General features: G+C 39.2%; 1 protein-coding gene across 4 annotated transcripts in view; it reads left to right on the forward strand.

The window, feature by feature from the left end:
• Nucleotides 1-21: 21 nt before the first annotated feature.
• GALK2 (galactokinase 2) overlaps nucleotides 22-16224 on the forward strand; it is a 167948-nt gene continuing 151745 nt past the window's right edge. The window contains exon 1 of one of the 4 annotated variants that reach the window (XM_067029221.1): nucleotides 22-359. In XM_067029221.1, coding sequence (XP_066885322.1) covers nucleotides 340-359 — 20 coding nt within the window. In that variant the 5' untranslated portion in view covers nucleotides 22-339. Of the gene's footprint in view, nucleotides 360-11302; nucleotides 11491-16224 lie in introns of those variants that run through there. The other 3 variants (XM_067029220.1, XM_059057907.2, XM_059057908.2) reach the window with 3 other exon arrangements.

Below are 16224 nucleotides of genomic sequence, written 5' to 3' on the forward strand. Positions count from 1 at the left end.
TCGCCTTCCCGTCGGTCTTAGAGAAGCTGAATGTTTCCTCCCGGAACGAATGAGCTCGGTTTCCAGAGGATTCGCTCCGACGCCAAAAGCGATTGCACCGTCCCCTCTTCCTGTGAGACGGTTGGTGCCTTAGCAACTAAACCTAGCAACTAGGGAATCTTCGAGTGTTGCAGATCTCGGCTGAGGGGCCTTGGAAACCTTGCGCTCACAACGAACAGTTTCCAGCCTCCTGGGCGAGGGAACAGTATCCTCCCTTGCCTGCGATTCTGGAACCATTTCATTCTGGTGAAAGTAAGAGGCAGCTTGGGACCAGAAGCCTTTCGCGGAGAAAAGTCTGACATGCCCATCCTATGTGACAGGTAGTTACTTTTGCCATGATTATCGATGTGCATTTAAGCCCACACATTTTGGTGGGTGGTCATGTGATGTTTGGAAACCTTTCAGCAGCACGATTTACACGTAATGTTTGTTATATTTGTAGTCGGCAAAACGACTCTGTGGATATCCCAAATTAGTAAAGTATCAATCAATGGAGGCATCTGAAGTCTTATTCAGTTGTTCAACGAATTATAAACTAACCTTTACTGCCTGTGGGACCGACTTAAGGTAACAGCTAACTATTGTTTTTTTAAAAAATGCATTATTGTTGCACAACATCATTAGTAGAATTCGAAATTAAAGAAATGAAATTGAAATGAAGGGGAAAAAACTGCTTTTCAAACAGCATTTTCCATATAAACTTCCAGTTTTGTCCACTTGAATTCACAAATTTTATATAGCTATAGCACAGATATAATTTAAGATTCTTTCTGCACCTAGTTATGTAACAGTATAGGACAATGTATGCAATACATTGTTGACAATGATTATTTTAGTGGCGGCATAATAAGCCCTTGGTTGAATGTACCAATGCACCGTAATTTACTTAATTAAGCATGCTATTATTACACATTTTGAATATTGCAACAGTACCACCATTTTAAACAATTCTGGAGCGAGTATCATTGTCACTTTATTTTTTCTTAGGAAAAAGTCCAGGAAGAGGAATTGCAGGCTGGATTTTTTTTTTTTTTTTTTCCATTTTGGCAGTTACTCAGTAACTGCTTTTTTTTGTTTGCTTGTTCCTGAGGCATGCGGAATCTTAGTTCCCTGACCAGGGATCAACCCATGCTCTCTGAATTGGGAGCGCCAGGGAAGTCCCTGGATTTTTTTTTTTTTTTTTTGCGGTACGCGGGCCTCTCACTGCTGTGGCCTCTCCCGTTGCGGAGCACAGGCTCCGGACGCGCAGGCTCAGCGGCCACGGCTCACGGGCCCAGCCGCTCCGCGGCACGTGGGATCTTCCCGAATCGGGGCACGAACCCGCGTCCCCTGCATCGGCAGGCGGACTCTCAGCCGCTGCGCCACCAGGGAAACCCCCTGGATTTTTTTAGTAATCATTTGTTTCTGTTTTTAAAAATAATTTAAAATTTTTAAATTGGAGTATAGTTGATTTACAGTGTTATGTTTCAGGTGTACAGGAAAGTGAATCAGTTATACATATATCCACTCTTTTTTTTTTAAGATTCTTTTTCCATATAGGCCATTACAGAATATTGAGTAGAGTTCCCTGTGCTATACAACAGGGTATTATTAGTTATCTATTTTATATATGGTAGTGTGTATATATCAGTCCCAATCTCCCAATTTATCTCTCCCCCTTATCCCCCGGTAACCATAAGTTTATTTTCTACATCCGTGACTCTACTTCTGTTTTGTAAATAAGTTCATTTGTGCCGTTATTTTTAGATTCCACATATAAGCGATATCATATGATATTTGTCTTTCTGTGTCTGCTTTCTTTACTCAGTATGACAGTCTCTAGGTCCATCCATGTTGCTGCAAATGGCATGATTTTGTTCTTTCTTTATGTCTGGGTGATATTCCATTGTAATATGTACCATATCTTCTTTATCCATTCCTCTGTTGATGAACATTTAGGTTGCTTTAGTATATGTGCTGCTGAAACGGGCACCCTTTTGCCCATTTTTAAATTGGGTTGTCTTGCTACCAATGAGTTGTAAGTGTTCTTTATCCTTTTCGTTGTATTTAAGTAATTTGTATTACTTAAATATGTATTTGCCATACCCAAGGGCACTAAGATTTTTCTCTTTTGTTTTCTTCTAGAAGTTTTATGTAGTTTTAATTCTTACATTCTGATCTATGATATAGTTCAAGTTTAATTTTTGTATATACTGTGAGGTAAATGTAGAGGTTTATATTTTTCTGCATATGGATAACAAATTGTTCCAGCATTATTTGTCCAAAAAAATGATCCTTTCTCTATTGAATTGTCTTGGCAGTTTTGTGAAAGATAATAGACCATTTAATTCCTAACAGAATTTGACCCTTTAAAAGTATATTTTTGATAATTTTATGTTATCCTGTATTATGATTATTTTTTATTTATTCTTTATTAAGCTGAAAGCTCCTTGAGGACACAATTATTTTACTTACCTCTGAAAGACAGCATGCTCAGTGAAAGCATGATATATTTAAGCATGCTCTAGCGTTCATGACTCCCCAGTGCTGGATTGAGACATATGGTTACCCCAAACAGGCTCATGATTTGGTACCTTTCAGAGCAATTACCTTAAAACATTTTTTTTTTTACTACATTTACTTAGGCTGAACATTGTGTGTTAGAAGGGCAGAAAAGGAGGACTCCTTTGTTAGTCAAGATCTGGACAGGAAACTCATAGCATACTGGAGCGGGGGTGGGGACGTTAACGGAAAAGAGTTTCTGAAGGAACTATTTACAGAGATGGGGTAGGGTTGAGGGAACCCACAAGGATGGTGAAACACACAGGGACTAGAAACAGGCTGGAAATCCCATTTCTTGAAGGCTTGAAGGGGCAAAGGGAAGAAATGGTTTTACCAGAGCCCAGCAAGAGTGGGAGCCCTAGAGGATGCACCCTCCAACAGCAGCTGTGGTTATACGGAAACATAGCTACTGTAACAACTATGGCAAAGTTGTGGTAGGGTGTGTGAACTCGTGTGTGTGTGGGGGGAGTGATAAATATCTCAACTTCTCTGTTTTACCATCGTCTAATATCCTGCCAGTGACCAACCCCAACCAGCAGCCAGAGGGTAAAGGAGCCCAGGTACAGTCCTTAGGGATCAGCTTCCGGGAGGGTAGAGAAGGGTGAAAAATGGATCCGGAAGTCAAATGGGGGGACTTCTCTGGTGGTCCAGTGGCTAAGACTCCATGCTCCCAGTGCAGGGGACCCAGGCTTGATCCCTGATCAGGGAACTAGCTCCCACATGCCACAAGTAAGAGTTCACATGCCGCAACTAAAGATCTCGCATACTGCAACTAAAACCCGGCACAGCCAAATAAATAAATATATATTTTTAAAAAAGAAGTCAAATGAGGAGTAAACAGTACAACATTGTGTCATGCAATCAGCTGTAGCATGAATTACATACTTCACTCAGGGAAGGAACTTTCTCTCCTTCAAAGGCAAATTGCCAACTATCTGCTGTTGTTGGAGCATATCCCTTGATTTTACCAACCAACTTAAGTGGCTTATCAAAATGTTATTTCCACCTACTTTTTATTTTATTTTTTTTTTCAGTATGCGGGCCTCTCACTGTTGTGGCCTCTCCTGTTGTAGAGCACAGGCTCCGGACGCGCAGGCTCAGCGGCCATGGCTCACGGGCCCAGCCGCTCCTCGGCATGTGGGATCTTCCTGGACTGGGGCACGAACCCGTGTCCCCTACATTGGCAGGTGGACTCTCAACCACTGCGCCACTATGGAAGCCCTCCCTGTACATTACATACCCACTCTTTCCTGAGACGAGCTCTGATAAATACAGTTTGCATGATCTCATTACATATCCACCTTATAGATTGATGCCCTTTCCTTGTTAGTTTTCCTTTTAATCTGCTTCAGTCTCTTCAGATTAAATAAAATGATGTATGTAACTACATGGTGTTTACAAAGTACTCAGTACATGTATCATTTTTAACTCAATCAGCTACTCATAGTATTCCTTCAGAATGCTCTACGCTACAATTACATCTTCCATCTCTAAAATTGCGTAGTGGGAATTATGGCAGTTAGAGGATAAAGCAAATAAAGGATAAGTAGGCAGGCTAGGAGTTTCCATTTTTTACATTGACTTTGGCCTTGGAAAAATGTCTCTTGTAAAATGCACTTACACAATTTTAGCAATGTTATTTGCCATTTTTGTATCTCTAAAACCTACTCATTTTTATTCCCACCCAAAATGGTGACCATACCTCCCTAGTTTTGTGAAATTAGCACACTTTTTGGGGGGGTGGCTGCACCATATGAGGGATCTTACTTCCTCAACCACGGTTGGAACCTGTACTCTCTGCAGTGGAAGCATGGAGTGTTTTTTTAAAATAATTAATTAATTAATTAATTTTTGTCTGTGTTGGGTCTTCATTGCTGCACATGGCTTTCTCTAGTTGTGGTGAGCGGGGGCTACCCTACGTTGCGGTGTGCGGACTTCTCATTGTGGTGGCTTCTCGTTGCGGAGCACGGGTTCTAGGTGCGCGGGCTTCAGTAGTTGTGGCATGCAGGCTCAGTAGTTGTGGCTCATGGCTCTAGAGCACAGGCTCAGTAGTTGTGGCACGCCAGCTTAGTTGCTCTGCAGTATGTGGGATCTTCCTGGACCAGGTTTCGAACCCATGTCCCCTGCGTTGGCAGGCGGATTCTTTTTTTTTTTTTTAACATCTTTATTGGAGTATAATTGCTTTACAATGGTGTATTAGTTTCTGCTTTATAACAAAGTGAATCATCTATACATATACATATATCCCCATATCTCCTCCCTCTTGCGTCTCCCTCCCACCCTCCCTATCCCACCCCTCTAGGTGGTCACAAAGCACCAAGCTGATCTCCCTGTGCTATGCGGCAGGTGGATTCTTAACCACTGTGCCACCAGGGAAGTCCAGGAAGCAAGAAGTCTTAACCACTGGACCACCAGGGAAGTCCCTGAGCGCCCTTTTCAGCAAGACGTGTGGTGTGGAGGCAAAGTAGGGAGCTGACACAATTATACTGTAATTCCAAAATTGTTTTTGTTTCTTTTCTTTACTGAAATCAGTAAATTCTTTCAGTATGTTTTGCATTAATCCTCCTGTGATTCCCCTGTGAGCTAAAGCAACACAGTCTTCAGTTGACAGTTGACATAAGTCATCTACATGCTTAGATGATATAGGTTGTTTTGACTATCTCAGATTCCAGAGATTTCCTGTTTATCGTTTTTGACTTCTTTTAAACCAGAGCTTTCCCCTATTTCCTTCAGCTTTTTCCTACTTCTCAGAATCTTTACCTATCTTTTCTCTACCCCAATCTTTCATCCCTACTCTCATTCCTACCCTCAACTAGGGACTCAGTTTGAGACCTCAGCGTTCTGGATTCCGTATGAGTTATTAATACTATTACTGCTGCATTATGGTTTAGATTTAGTTTTATGGATTGATTGGAGAATCAAAATTTTTTTTAAAAAGCTGTTTCTCATTATAATGCAACATGCTTCGGACTCCCCTCACGGTCCAGTGGTTAAGACTCCGAGCTTCCACTGCAGGGGGTACAGCTTCGATCCCTGGTTGGGGAACTAAGAGCCCACATACCACATGGCACGGCCAAAAAATTTTTAAAAAATTAAAAAAAAAAAGAACGCAACAGGCTTAGATGTTATAGGTTGTTTTGACTAGCTCAGTTTTTTCCTAGGAAAACAAATCCTTGAATTATGCCAGTCACCTGAGATCCCTTCCAAACATATTCTTAAAAAAGAAAAAAATCACTTAAGATAATAATCATAACTCATTGAGTTGGGCAACACTGAATGGTTATGCCAAGATAAGATGTAGAAAATATTGTCAAGTTTGAACAGCCTTGATACTATATTTAGTTTCTGGGTCAAGACAGTAAAAAGCAAAAACAACATATAGTTTTTTCTTGACCACACTCTGCGTTTTTGTTTGTGTTTTGTTTTTTAGTTCCCCAACCAGGGATTGAAAGTGGGCCATGGCAGTGAAAGCACCAGGTCCTAACCACTGGACCACCAGGAAATTCCCATACATATAGTTTTAAATTGGGGCAATTTATCTGCAATTTGGCCTATCTAATGTATACTTTAAGCTTGAAATGCAAACTTCTAATTTCAAAATCAAGTTAATCTAAATTTTTGCTCACCAGATTTCATTTTCTTGTTGGAATGTGTATTATATGCAGAGTTTGTATCAATTTTTATAGTAAATTCTTTTATTAAATTTTGATTTGTCATAATAACAGGACCTTTTTGTTTATGTTTACTGTTGTATCCTGAGTGCCTGGAATAGTGCTTAGAACATAGTAGCACCTGATAAACATTTGTTAAGTGAATGAATGCTGATAGAACAATGGATGAAACATGGAATGTAAAGTCTAATGGTGAAGACATAATAGATACAAACATCAATAAATAATTAATGTAATTTCAGATAGCCATAACAACAACAAACCAGATTTAGGGAATAGAGAATGACTGGAGGGAAGGTTGGGATGGTTTTTAAAATCTTCATAACAACTCCATGAAGTAGGTATTTTATCTCCCCTTTATGGAGGAAAAATTTCAGACCTGCTCAGGGTCACAAAGTAAGTGGTTGAACCACTTTAATCCAAGTTCATTAATGTATTTCTTCATTAAACATTCCTTGAGTGCCTGTTAGACACTGAGTCTATAAAACCAGAATAAAACAGTTCCTGCCTTCAAGGAGCTTATAGTCTAGATCTGTGCTGTCTAATACAGCATCCACTTCTTTCTAGTTGGAATTGAGATGTGCTGTAAGTGTAAAATATACACTGGATTTCAGAGAATTCCTATGAAAAAGTAAAATATCAATAACTTTTTATATTATATTTTGAAATACTATTTGGACATATTGGGTAGAATATATTATTAAAATTCATTTAGCTTTACTCTTTTTAAAATGGTTATAGAAATTTAAAATGACATATTTGTATTATAGATTCTGATTGAGTAGGCCTGGGCCCCAGATTCTGCATTTCTAATAAGCTCCAGGTGATGCTGATGCTGAGGATCACACTTTGATTAGCAAGGCTCTAGACCAGATAGATAAGGAAACACACAAGTAATAACAGTCCTGGTATGATAATTGCTATGACTGGGCAATAAAGGTGCCTAGAGGCATTGTTGTTGTTTTTCACTCTGTAAAACAGCCTGTATTCTGTTAAACCATTTTTGCACTTTCTGTTCCGTTTATATTGCTTTATAAAAGATCAGCATGCTATATTTAACTATATAAATATGTATTTCTCTGAATCATGAGTGTATCTTTTGCCTTTATTTAAATGATTATGTGCTAGAGAGATGTATCTATTGTATATACAGGTGAATAAGGAACATACAGCATCATTATAAATAAGATATTAAATAAGTATATTATTTACCATAATGAGAAAATACCCAAAATAGGTTACTGAAGTAGATTCTCCCAACTGTGAACAATATTTTTTGATTATATATAAATCAAGATAGAAAGTATTTTCCCTAAGTTGTACAGACTAAACCACAGAAATAACATTTTTTTTAGATAAATGATGTGATCTTAGAGACTTAGTTTTTTAAAAAAATAAATTTATTTATTTTATTTTATTATTTATTTTTGGCTGCATTGGGTCTTCATTGCTGCATGTGGGCTTTCTCTAGTTGCAGTGAGCGGGGGCTACTCTTCATTGAGGTGCGCAGGCTTCTCATCGCGGTGGCTTCTCTTGTTGTGGAGCACGGGCTCTAGGCGCACAGGCTTCAGTAGTTGTGGCACACAGGCTCAGTAGTTGTGGCTCAAGGGCTCTAGAGTGCAAGCTCGGTAGTTGTGGCACATGGGCTTAGTTGCTCCGCGGCATGTGGGATCTTCCTGGACCAGGGCTCGAACCCATGTCCCCTGTATTGGCAGGCACTGCGTCACCAGGGAAGCCCGAGACTGTTTTGAAGGTAGAGGAAGGGACAGGGGATAGGAAAAAATTCCTGGAGGAAGTGATTTTAAGCTGAGACGTAAACATATGTAGGAGTTCGCTAGGTCTGTGGACCTCTAACACTCACACTTTTACTTTTTTTTTTTAGGCTGTGCCTTGTGGCATGTGGGATCTTAGTTCCCCAACCAGGAATCAGGGATTGAAACCGAGCCCCCTGCCTTGGGAGCATGGAGTCTTAACCACTGACTGACTGCCAAGGAAGTTTCCTACTTTTACTTTGGATCAAGTTTTTGTTTTGTTTCATTTTGGTGTTTGTTTTATTTTGTTTGCTACAATATTTTATCTGAACAGAAACTAATGTCAGTTGAGGAGAAACAATATCAAGTTTGTTAATTAGGTTTCTGTTTAAGAATCTATTAGCCAGGGCTTCCCTGGTGGCGAAGTGGTTGAGAGTCTGCCTGCTGATGCAGAGGACACGGGTTGGAAGATCCCACATGCCGCGGAGCAACTGGGCCCGTGAGCCACAACTGCTGAGCCTGCGCGTCTGGAGCCTGTGCTCCGCAACAAGACAGGCCACGATAGCGAGAGGCCCGCGCACCGCGATGAAGAGTGGCCCCCACTTGCTGCAACTGGAGAAAGCCCTCGCACAGAAATGAAGACCCAACCAAGCCACAAATAAATAAATAAATAAACAAATAAATAAAAGAATCTATCAGCCAAATAAATAAATAAATATTTAAAAAGGGAATCTATCATGAAATACTATGTTAGTTTATAATTTAGACTCTAAACCTTATTGTGTGTCCATATGCAAAAAATAAAGAACTGAGAGGTTCAAGATTTGTGAAAATAAAAATTCTGTAAAATTTACACATTAAACATTTTCACTATCAGATATATCTAATAAAAACCAAAGTAGTATTTTAAAATTGGCAAAAGAACAATACTTTTTCACTTCATAAGAGTTGTTTGGAAGATTTAAAGAGATAATAATATATGTGAAGTGCTTACTTACATATAAGGAAGGCTGGCATAAGGAAGATAGTATAAGAAAGTAATGTTAATTTTAGCTTTTGGTTTCTATTTGGGATTGATTCTCTAGTAGTTTGAGAATAGGTTATTTTAAGAGCAGTGTTTTATTAAAATTACAATGTATACATTTTCATTTGTGGACAAAAATTACTAATTTTTTCAATAATTTTTTTTAAGCATACTTCACTGGGGTCTCATCAGAGGTCACACATTCAGAGTAGGCTGGGCTAGGAGTCTAGGACCTGGGTTTGGATTCCAGCCCTTACTCTTTCACTTTGAGTCCATTATTTAAAAAAAGGGAGTTTTACTAGTTGCTCTATAAGGTGCTTTCTAGTCTGTATAAGTTTTGCTGAGACTGCAGTAGAAATGGATACAAGATGATCCAAATTAATGATTTGCTATCAGGCTTCATTTAGTAAAGAATATTTGGCCATCAAATACACATTTAATAGAAAATATTCTCTTATGAACCAGAGTGTTCATAGTCATTGTTTTCTTTCTTTCTTTTTAAATTAATTCGTTAGTTAGTTAGTTAATTTATTTATTTTCGCTGTGCTGCACAGCTTGCAGGATCTCAGTTCCCCAACCAGGGATTGAAACCCAAACCTAGGCCGCCGGCAGTGAAAGTGCCGGAAAGGAATTCCCTGGCGGTCCCAAGGTTAGGACTCGGTGCTTTCACGGATGGGCCTGGGTTCAATTCCTGGTCAGGGAACTAAGATCCTGCAAGCCTTGGGAACAAACAAACCATGTGAAATGAGCTTGTTTGGGATGATTTGAAAAAAAAAACCCACTACTTTCATAGCTTCAAAATTTACTTATTTTTCAATGGCCATAACAGGTATGTTAGAAATATATCTGAATAAAAAATGATCTTTCCTTTTCCATATTTACTGATGTTCCTAAAAGTTTTACATATTTTCTCACTTAAGTTCTCTCCACATTCAAACCTATTTACAGAATGATAATGATGTCTCCTCTTACTCAACAGTAAACCACAATAAGCATCCTACTGGGATTTATTGGGGTTCAAAAAGAGGAGATATCACTTCATTTGAAAGTGATAAAGAGGGACTGAAATAATAGTGAGAAAGTAGCCCTGAGACCAGAGTAACGTTGCTTCCATGTTGTTTCATTTACAGTAATAACTCAGGGATGTGCCAAGGGGCTGCAACCCTTTTAGCTTACCTTTGCTACTGTCGATTCACACTTTAGCCTTCATTTCCCCTTTCCCCTTCCCCAGCATACACATATAGAAGTTCTGCAGTGGCAACTTGTTGAACGTCTCTGGGGCATGCCTGTACCCTTAGTGTTTTGGGCATGTTGGCCTAAACTTCGTCAACTAGGAAACCTTGGGATAGGTGTATTGGTAGCTGGCTTTACTTGGGTTTAATCTCAGCATTCTGAGGTACAAAGTACACTAGAGAGTTAATAGACCTGAAATTTAATTCAAGTTTTGCCAGCAATTAACAGTGCGACCTTAGGCGAGTCATTTTACCTTCCAGTCATTCATTCAGTTCATCTTACCTATTGATTAAAAACCAGTGTGCCAAGTACTGTTCTAGGTGCTGGGGATACACAGCTCCTACTCTCAAATTGCTTACCTTCTAGTGGTAGTGATGGTGGAAGTGGTGAGACAGACAATAAATACATAAAATAAATATGCAGAACTTGTGAGAACAATGAAGGAAAGACAACAGTAATATGATAGAGTGATGAGGTGGGTGGAGGTAGTGTACTTCTTGAGATAGGGTATCTGGGATTTCTCTAGGCAACTGAAAAATAAAGGTGTTGAACTGGATGCTAAGAGTATCTTGCAGTTTGATAGACATGTATTTTCTTCTTTTCACTATTACTTATGTTCTAGGAAGGCCCACCAATCCCTCTATTATGGAAATAAATGAAAATATGTTTAAATCAAGCGCCGCATCAATTTTATATTGCCTGATTTTTGAAATAATCCATTTAAGAAGCAATAACTAAATATTTTACTGTTACTGGGGGGAGTTGCTGCTGGTCATTAAAGAAAAAAAAGACCCCTAACAATTTAAAAAAAGAAAAAAGGCAAACTGAGGTGGCAGGTTGTAATTCTGTGCTCAGGCGTGCCCAGGGCCCAGGACACAGAAAGAAAACCTCGGCTTTGCTCGGATCGGGGCTCCTGCGCGCCCCGGCTACCCGGGGGCTCAGAGCAGCACTGTGGCAGTACCTGACAGAGGCTGGGAAGGCTCCGAGCCTCAGAGCCCAGGGAGGAGGAGCCACGGGCGGGGCCGACTGGAAGCAGCCACCTCAGCGAAGAGGCAGGATTTCCGCGAAGTGCCGGTGTCGCCCGGAAGAAAGGGCTCCTGCTGCAGATGTCTCGTGATTACCTCGGAAGCCTTGCTTCGCCGGTTGAAACTGCAGAAATAAAGAAAGATTAGCGAAATATGGCTACGGAGGGCCCTGCCGTGCGTCGAGTCCAGGTGGCAGAACATCCCAGGTGGGGGAGAGGAGATGCCGCGCTTTGGGATCGCTTGGGTTGGGTAGATGTAGATGGTGTCAGGCCTTTTGGCCCTTCACTGAGGCGCAGCTTTTGCCCCCGGGAGCAGACAGAATCTTTGGGATATTATAAGGCCGCTTGGCTGGACTTGCAAGAAGACTGCGCCGCAAACACTGTTCAACCTTGTGTGTCTTGCTTCATCCACGCAGATCCTTCTTTTACCTTTTTCTTGCAGAAGGGTGGGACACTCTTTCTGCTGGGCTTTAGCAGAAAAACCCAAATTAACTTTGAATCTCTTCTTTGTTTTGCCTGCTAGCCGATAGTGCTTTTTAAAGTTCCCTTTCTAAAATATTCATTGAAAACAATCAAATACGCCAAAACAAAAACAAACAAAAAGCGACCCCCAAACCAAAAAACCCCTTTGGTCTCTGCATTCTTTTAAACAAATCATGTAATCTATGCCTTGTCACTTAGGGAATTAATCTGCTGCCAGTACCTAGCTACGGAATAAATAACAGCTTAAGTGATACCAAGTGGAGGATATTTTCATTTGAGGGCATCTTGCAAATACTTCGTGGAAGTGCTTCTTTCTGACATAGGACAGAAATTTCATAGAATGAGGCCTCCACCTGCTGTGTATTAGCCCTATAGCTTTTCTAAGGTTGGCTTTGCTCCCCCTTTGCTGTTTCTAGGTTTTTTTCCCTGTTAACTTTTTTTCTCTAAAATTGGCCTAAAGTTCTTCCTACTTCCTGGTTTATGACTGTCACATGACAGTCGACAATATTACAGCTTACTGAAACTTGCGAATGCTTTTTCACCCTTGAGCCAGCAAACAGTGGGTCTTTAGTTACCAGAAAGAAATGTAATTTTTGATTATGGAGACCAGCACGGCCTTAGACTACTCATGAATGTCATATATTCTTCTGTTTCCATTTTATGCGATTTTAGTCATAATGCTCAATATTTCTGTAGTTACCCTGTGAGAAGGGGGATGATGGCAACATGTACTAAAAGTGAAGAATTGTTTACTTAATTTCCTTAGAGTTGTTTCTTTCCTTTAAGGACCTTTACAGTATTTATTCCTGCAACAAATATTTATTGTTAATATTTAGTGTTCTGACCTAGCTACAGAAGAGCTCATATAATGGTCAGGTAAGTGTGCAAGCTACAGAAGAGCTCATATAATAGGTAAGTGTGCACTTTGCCATTTCCTTTTTTTTCACTTAATACAGTTATTAACTTCAAGCAATGTTTCAGCCACTTATTCATTTTATTAGGGATGAGTTCAGTTAATTCTAGATAGTATATCTATAAACCCACCTTACTTGTCAGATGCTGCAATATGCTGAAAGGGAAAAAAAATGCATGAGGTCCTCAAGATCAGACTGTCTTTTTTGGAACTTCTGCTCTTTCTGCAGGATGCTGTCGACTGAAAAAAATACACAACGTGAGAGCTGTGAGTTAAGTTTTATTTGGGGGACTTTCCTGGTGGCTCAATGGTTAAGAATCTGCCTGCCAATGTAGGGGACACAGGTTCAATCCCTGGTCCAGGAAGATCCCACATGCTGCGGAGTAACTAAGCCCGTGTGCCACGACTACTGAGCCTGAGCTCTAGAGTCTGCGAGCCACAACTACAGAGTCGACACGCTGCAAGTACCGAAGCCCACATGCTCTAGGGCCCACGTGCTGCAACTACTGAGCCCACATGCTGCAACTACTGAAGCCTGCACACTTAGAGCTTGTGCTCCACAACAAGAGAAGCCACTGCAATGAGAAACACGTGCACCACAACAAAGAGTAATCTCCGCTTGCTGCAACTAGAGAGAGCCCACGTGCAGCAACGAAGACCCAATGCAGCCAAACAAACAAATAATAACTAAATAAATAACTTAAAAAGACATAATATTAAAAAAAGTTTTATTTGGGGCAAAATGAGGACTACAGCCTGGGAAGCAGCATTTCAGATAGCTCTGAGAAACTGCTCCGAAGAGGTAGGGTGGAAGATCTGTATATATGTGATTTTGGTGAAGGGCGGATACATGCAGTCAAGCACACATTTTTGCAGAAGGTTGCTGCTAGTCACAAGGAGCAGATGTCACCGTGAAGGATTTTAGTGCTTTTCTAGATAGAGGAGATGCAAGAATTGGGCTCATAAAATCTTCTCCTGATAATATCTAACTATCTGAAGGCCTGTTCTGCTGGTTTTTCCCAGAGCACAGAGTGCCTCATTCCTGATCTCCACCCTGAACTACTTTCAGGATGTGTTGAAGGTCTGTAGTCACAGCAGCTTGTGATTTAATCCTTGTAGAGGTAGATGGCAAGTGCCAATTTTTAGTTGGCAATGCCTCTTCAGCATCACAGGACACATGACCCTCTGAGTAAAGGGACTAGTCAACCACATTATATATTTTATTTAGTAAACTTAATTTCTTTTTCATTCATTTAAAAAAATCAGATAGAAATAGAAACTCTAATTTTTTTTTCTGCGTCCCAATCTTGCTTGCACCCTGTACTGTAAGACTACTTCAGATTCCACTGTTCTTTCTTTGCATTCTTAGCATTTCTTTGCATTTAGAACCACTGTTCTGAATTTCTTTGCATTCTCTTCCTTCTCTTTGGGATTAAGTTTTAAACTGTTGGATTATTATTATTTTTTCGGTAACAGCTTTATTAATATATAATTCACATACCATACAGTTTACTTGTTTAGATTTTACAATTAAATGTTTTTTGGTATATTCACAGGATTGTGCAACCATCACCATAATCAAAGTTAGAACATTTCATCACCCCCCCGCCCCGACCCCGCACCAAAGAACCCAGCATCCCTTAAGCTATCACCTCCCCAATCCCCTGAAAGCCCTAAGCAGCTGCTAATGTACTTTTGGTCTCTGTAGATTTGCTTATTCTGGACATTTCAAATAAATGGAATCATATAATATATATTTTTTGTGACTGTCTTCTTTCACTTAATATAATGTTTCCAAGGTTCATTCATGTTGTAACATGTTATCAGTATTCATTCCTTTTTATGGTTGAATAATATTCCACTGTATTGATATACTACATTTTGTTTATCCATTCATCAATTGATGGGCATTTGGGTCGTTTCCACCTTTTGGCTCTATGACTAATGGTGCTGTATAAACACTTTCTTTTTTTTTTTTTTTTTTTTCGGTATGTGGGCCTCTCACTGTTGTGGCCTCTCCCATTGCGGAGCACAGGCTCCGGACACGCAGGCTCAGCGGCCATGGCTCACGGGCCCAGCCGCTCCGTGGCATGTGGGATCTTCCCGGACCAGGGCACGAACCCGTATTCCCTGAATCAGCAGGCGGACTCTCAACCACTGCGCCACCAGGGAAGCCCAACACATTCTTAATATGAAAGATTTGGATTATTTAGAAGTGTATTCAGTAAAGCCTGAGAATTGCACAGTTCTTTTTCTCATAATCTGATTCTTATCCTGCGCTGCCAATTCTCACTTCCCTGCTTAGAAGTTTGGTTTGTTTTGTATCCTTGTAATATCATTGTATTCTTTTGGTGTCATTGTATCTTTATAATATCATTGTTAGCATTTTTTTTGTGTGTGGGTTTTTAGTTCCCTAACCAGGGATGGAACCTGTGCCCCCTGCATTGGGAGCACAGAGTCTTAATCACTGGACCACTAGGGAAGTCCCATTGTTAACATTTTTTTATAAAAGTTGTATTATATTCATATAAGTGGAATCATATTTGGTTTTCTGTAATTTACTTTTTTTCACTTAATAATATTTCTTAGAGATTCTGGTATATCATTCCATACAGATATATTTCACTTTTTAAGGGCTGAGAGTATTTAATGGTATGAATATCATTATTTAACCACTCAGTTATTAGAGTGTACATTTAAGTTGCCAATTTTTCACTCACAAACAATACTGCAGTAAAAATCTTTATACATTTATCCTTGAACATTTTTTATGTTTCTTTAAGCTTGTTCATGAAAATGGAATCTATGTCAAAGGTAATGCACATTTAAAATTTTGATAGTTTCAAAAAATAAAATGTTAATAGTTGCTGCCAAATGGCCCTGAAAAAAAAAGGATGTTATTAGATTGTTTATTTCTTGTTAGTTTTTAGGAACTTTTTATGTATGTATTTTTTGTATGAGTGTATATATTTTTGGATAAACTCATTTGTTGTTTTATGTATATTATATATATTATTCCCAGTTTAGCAATTTTCCTTTGACTTTAGATGTTTTTTGTTGTATAGACAGTTTATATTTTATGTAGTATGTTACAGTGTTGAATGATAGCACCCTTGTCTTGATTCTGATATTAATGGGAAAACTTCTAATATTTTTGTCATCAAATATGGTGTTTGCTATTTCTGGCAAGTATCCTTTATTAAATTAAGGACATGTTCTTCTAGCATGTTAAAAGTTTTTTTTTTTAATTTAAAATTTTATTTAAAAATCAGGAATGACTATTTAATATATATATATATATATATACACATATATATGCATATTTTGAGAGGATCATGGAGTTATAGAGTTTTCCATTTTATTCTGTTAGAATAGTGCATTTAATCAACATATTTCCTGGTACTCTCTTTATGTTCCTGGAATAAGCTCTGGTCACATATATTATAAAATAATGTATGTTGGATTAAATTTACCAATATTTTATTTAGAGTTTTTGTACCTATTTTCACAAGTGAGAGTAGCCTATAGTTTGCTTTTGGGGGCTA

This window comes from Kogia breviceps, chromosome 3 (genome assembly GCF_026419965.1).
Source record: "Kogia breviceps isolate mKogBre1 chromosome 3, mKogBre1 haplotype 1, whole genome shotgun sequence".
Classification (NCBI taxonomy): domain Eukaryota; kingdom Metazoa; phylum Chordata; class Mammalia; order Artiodactyla; family Physeteridae; genus Kogia; species Kogia breviceps.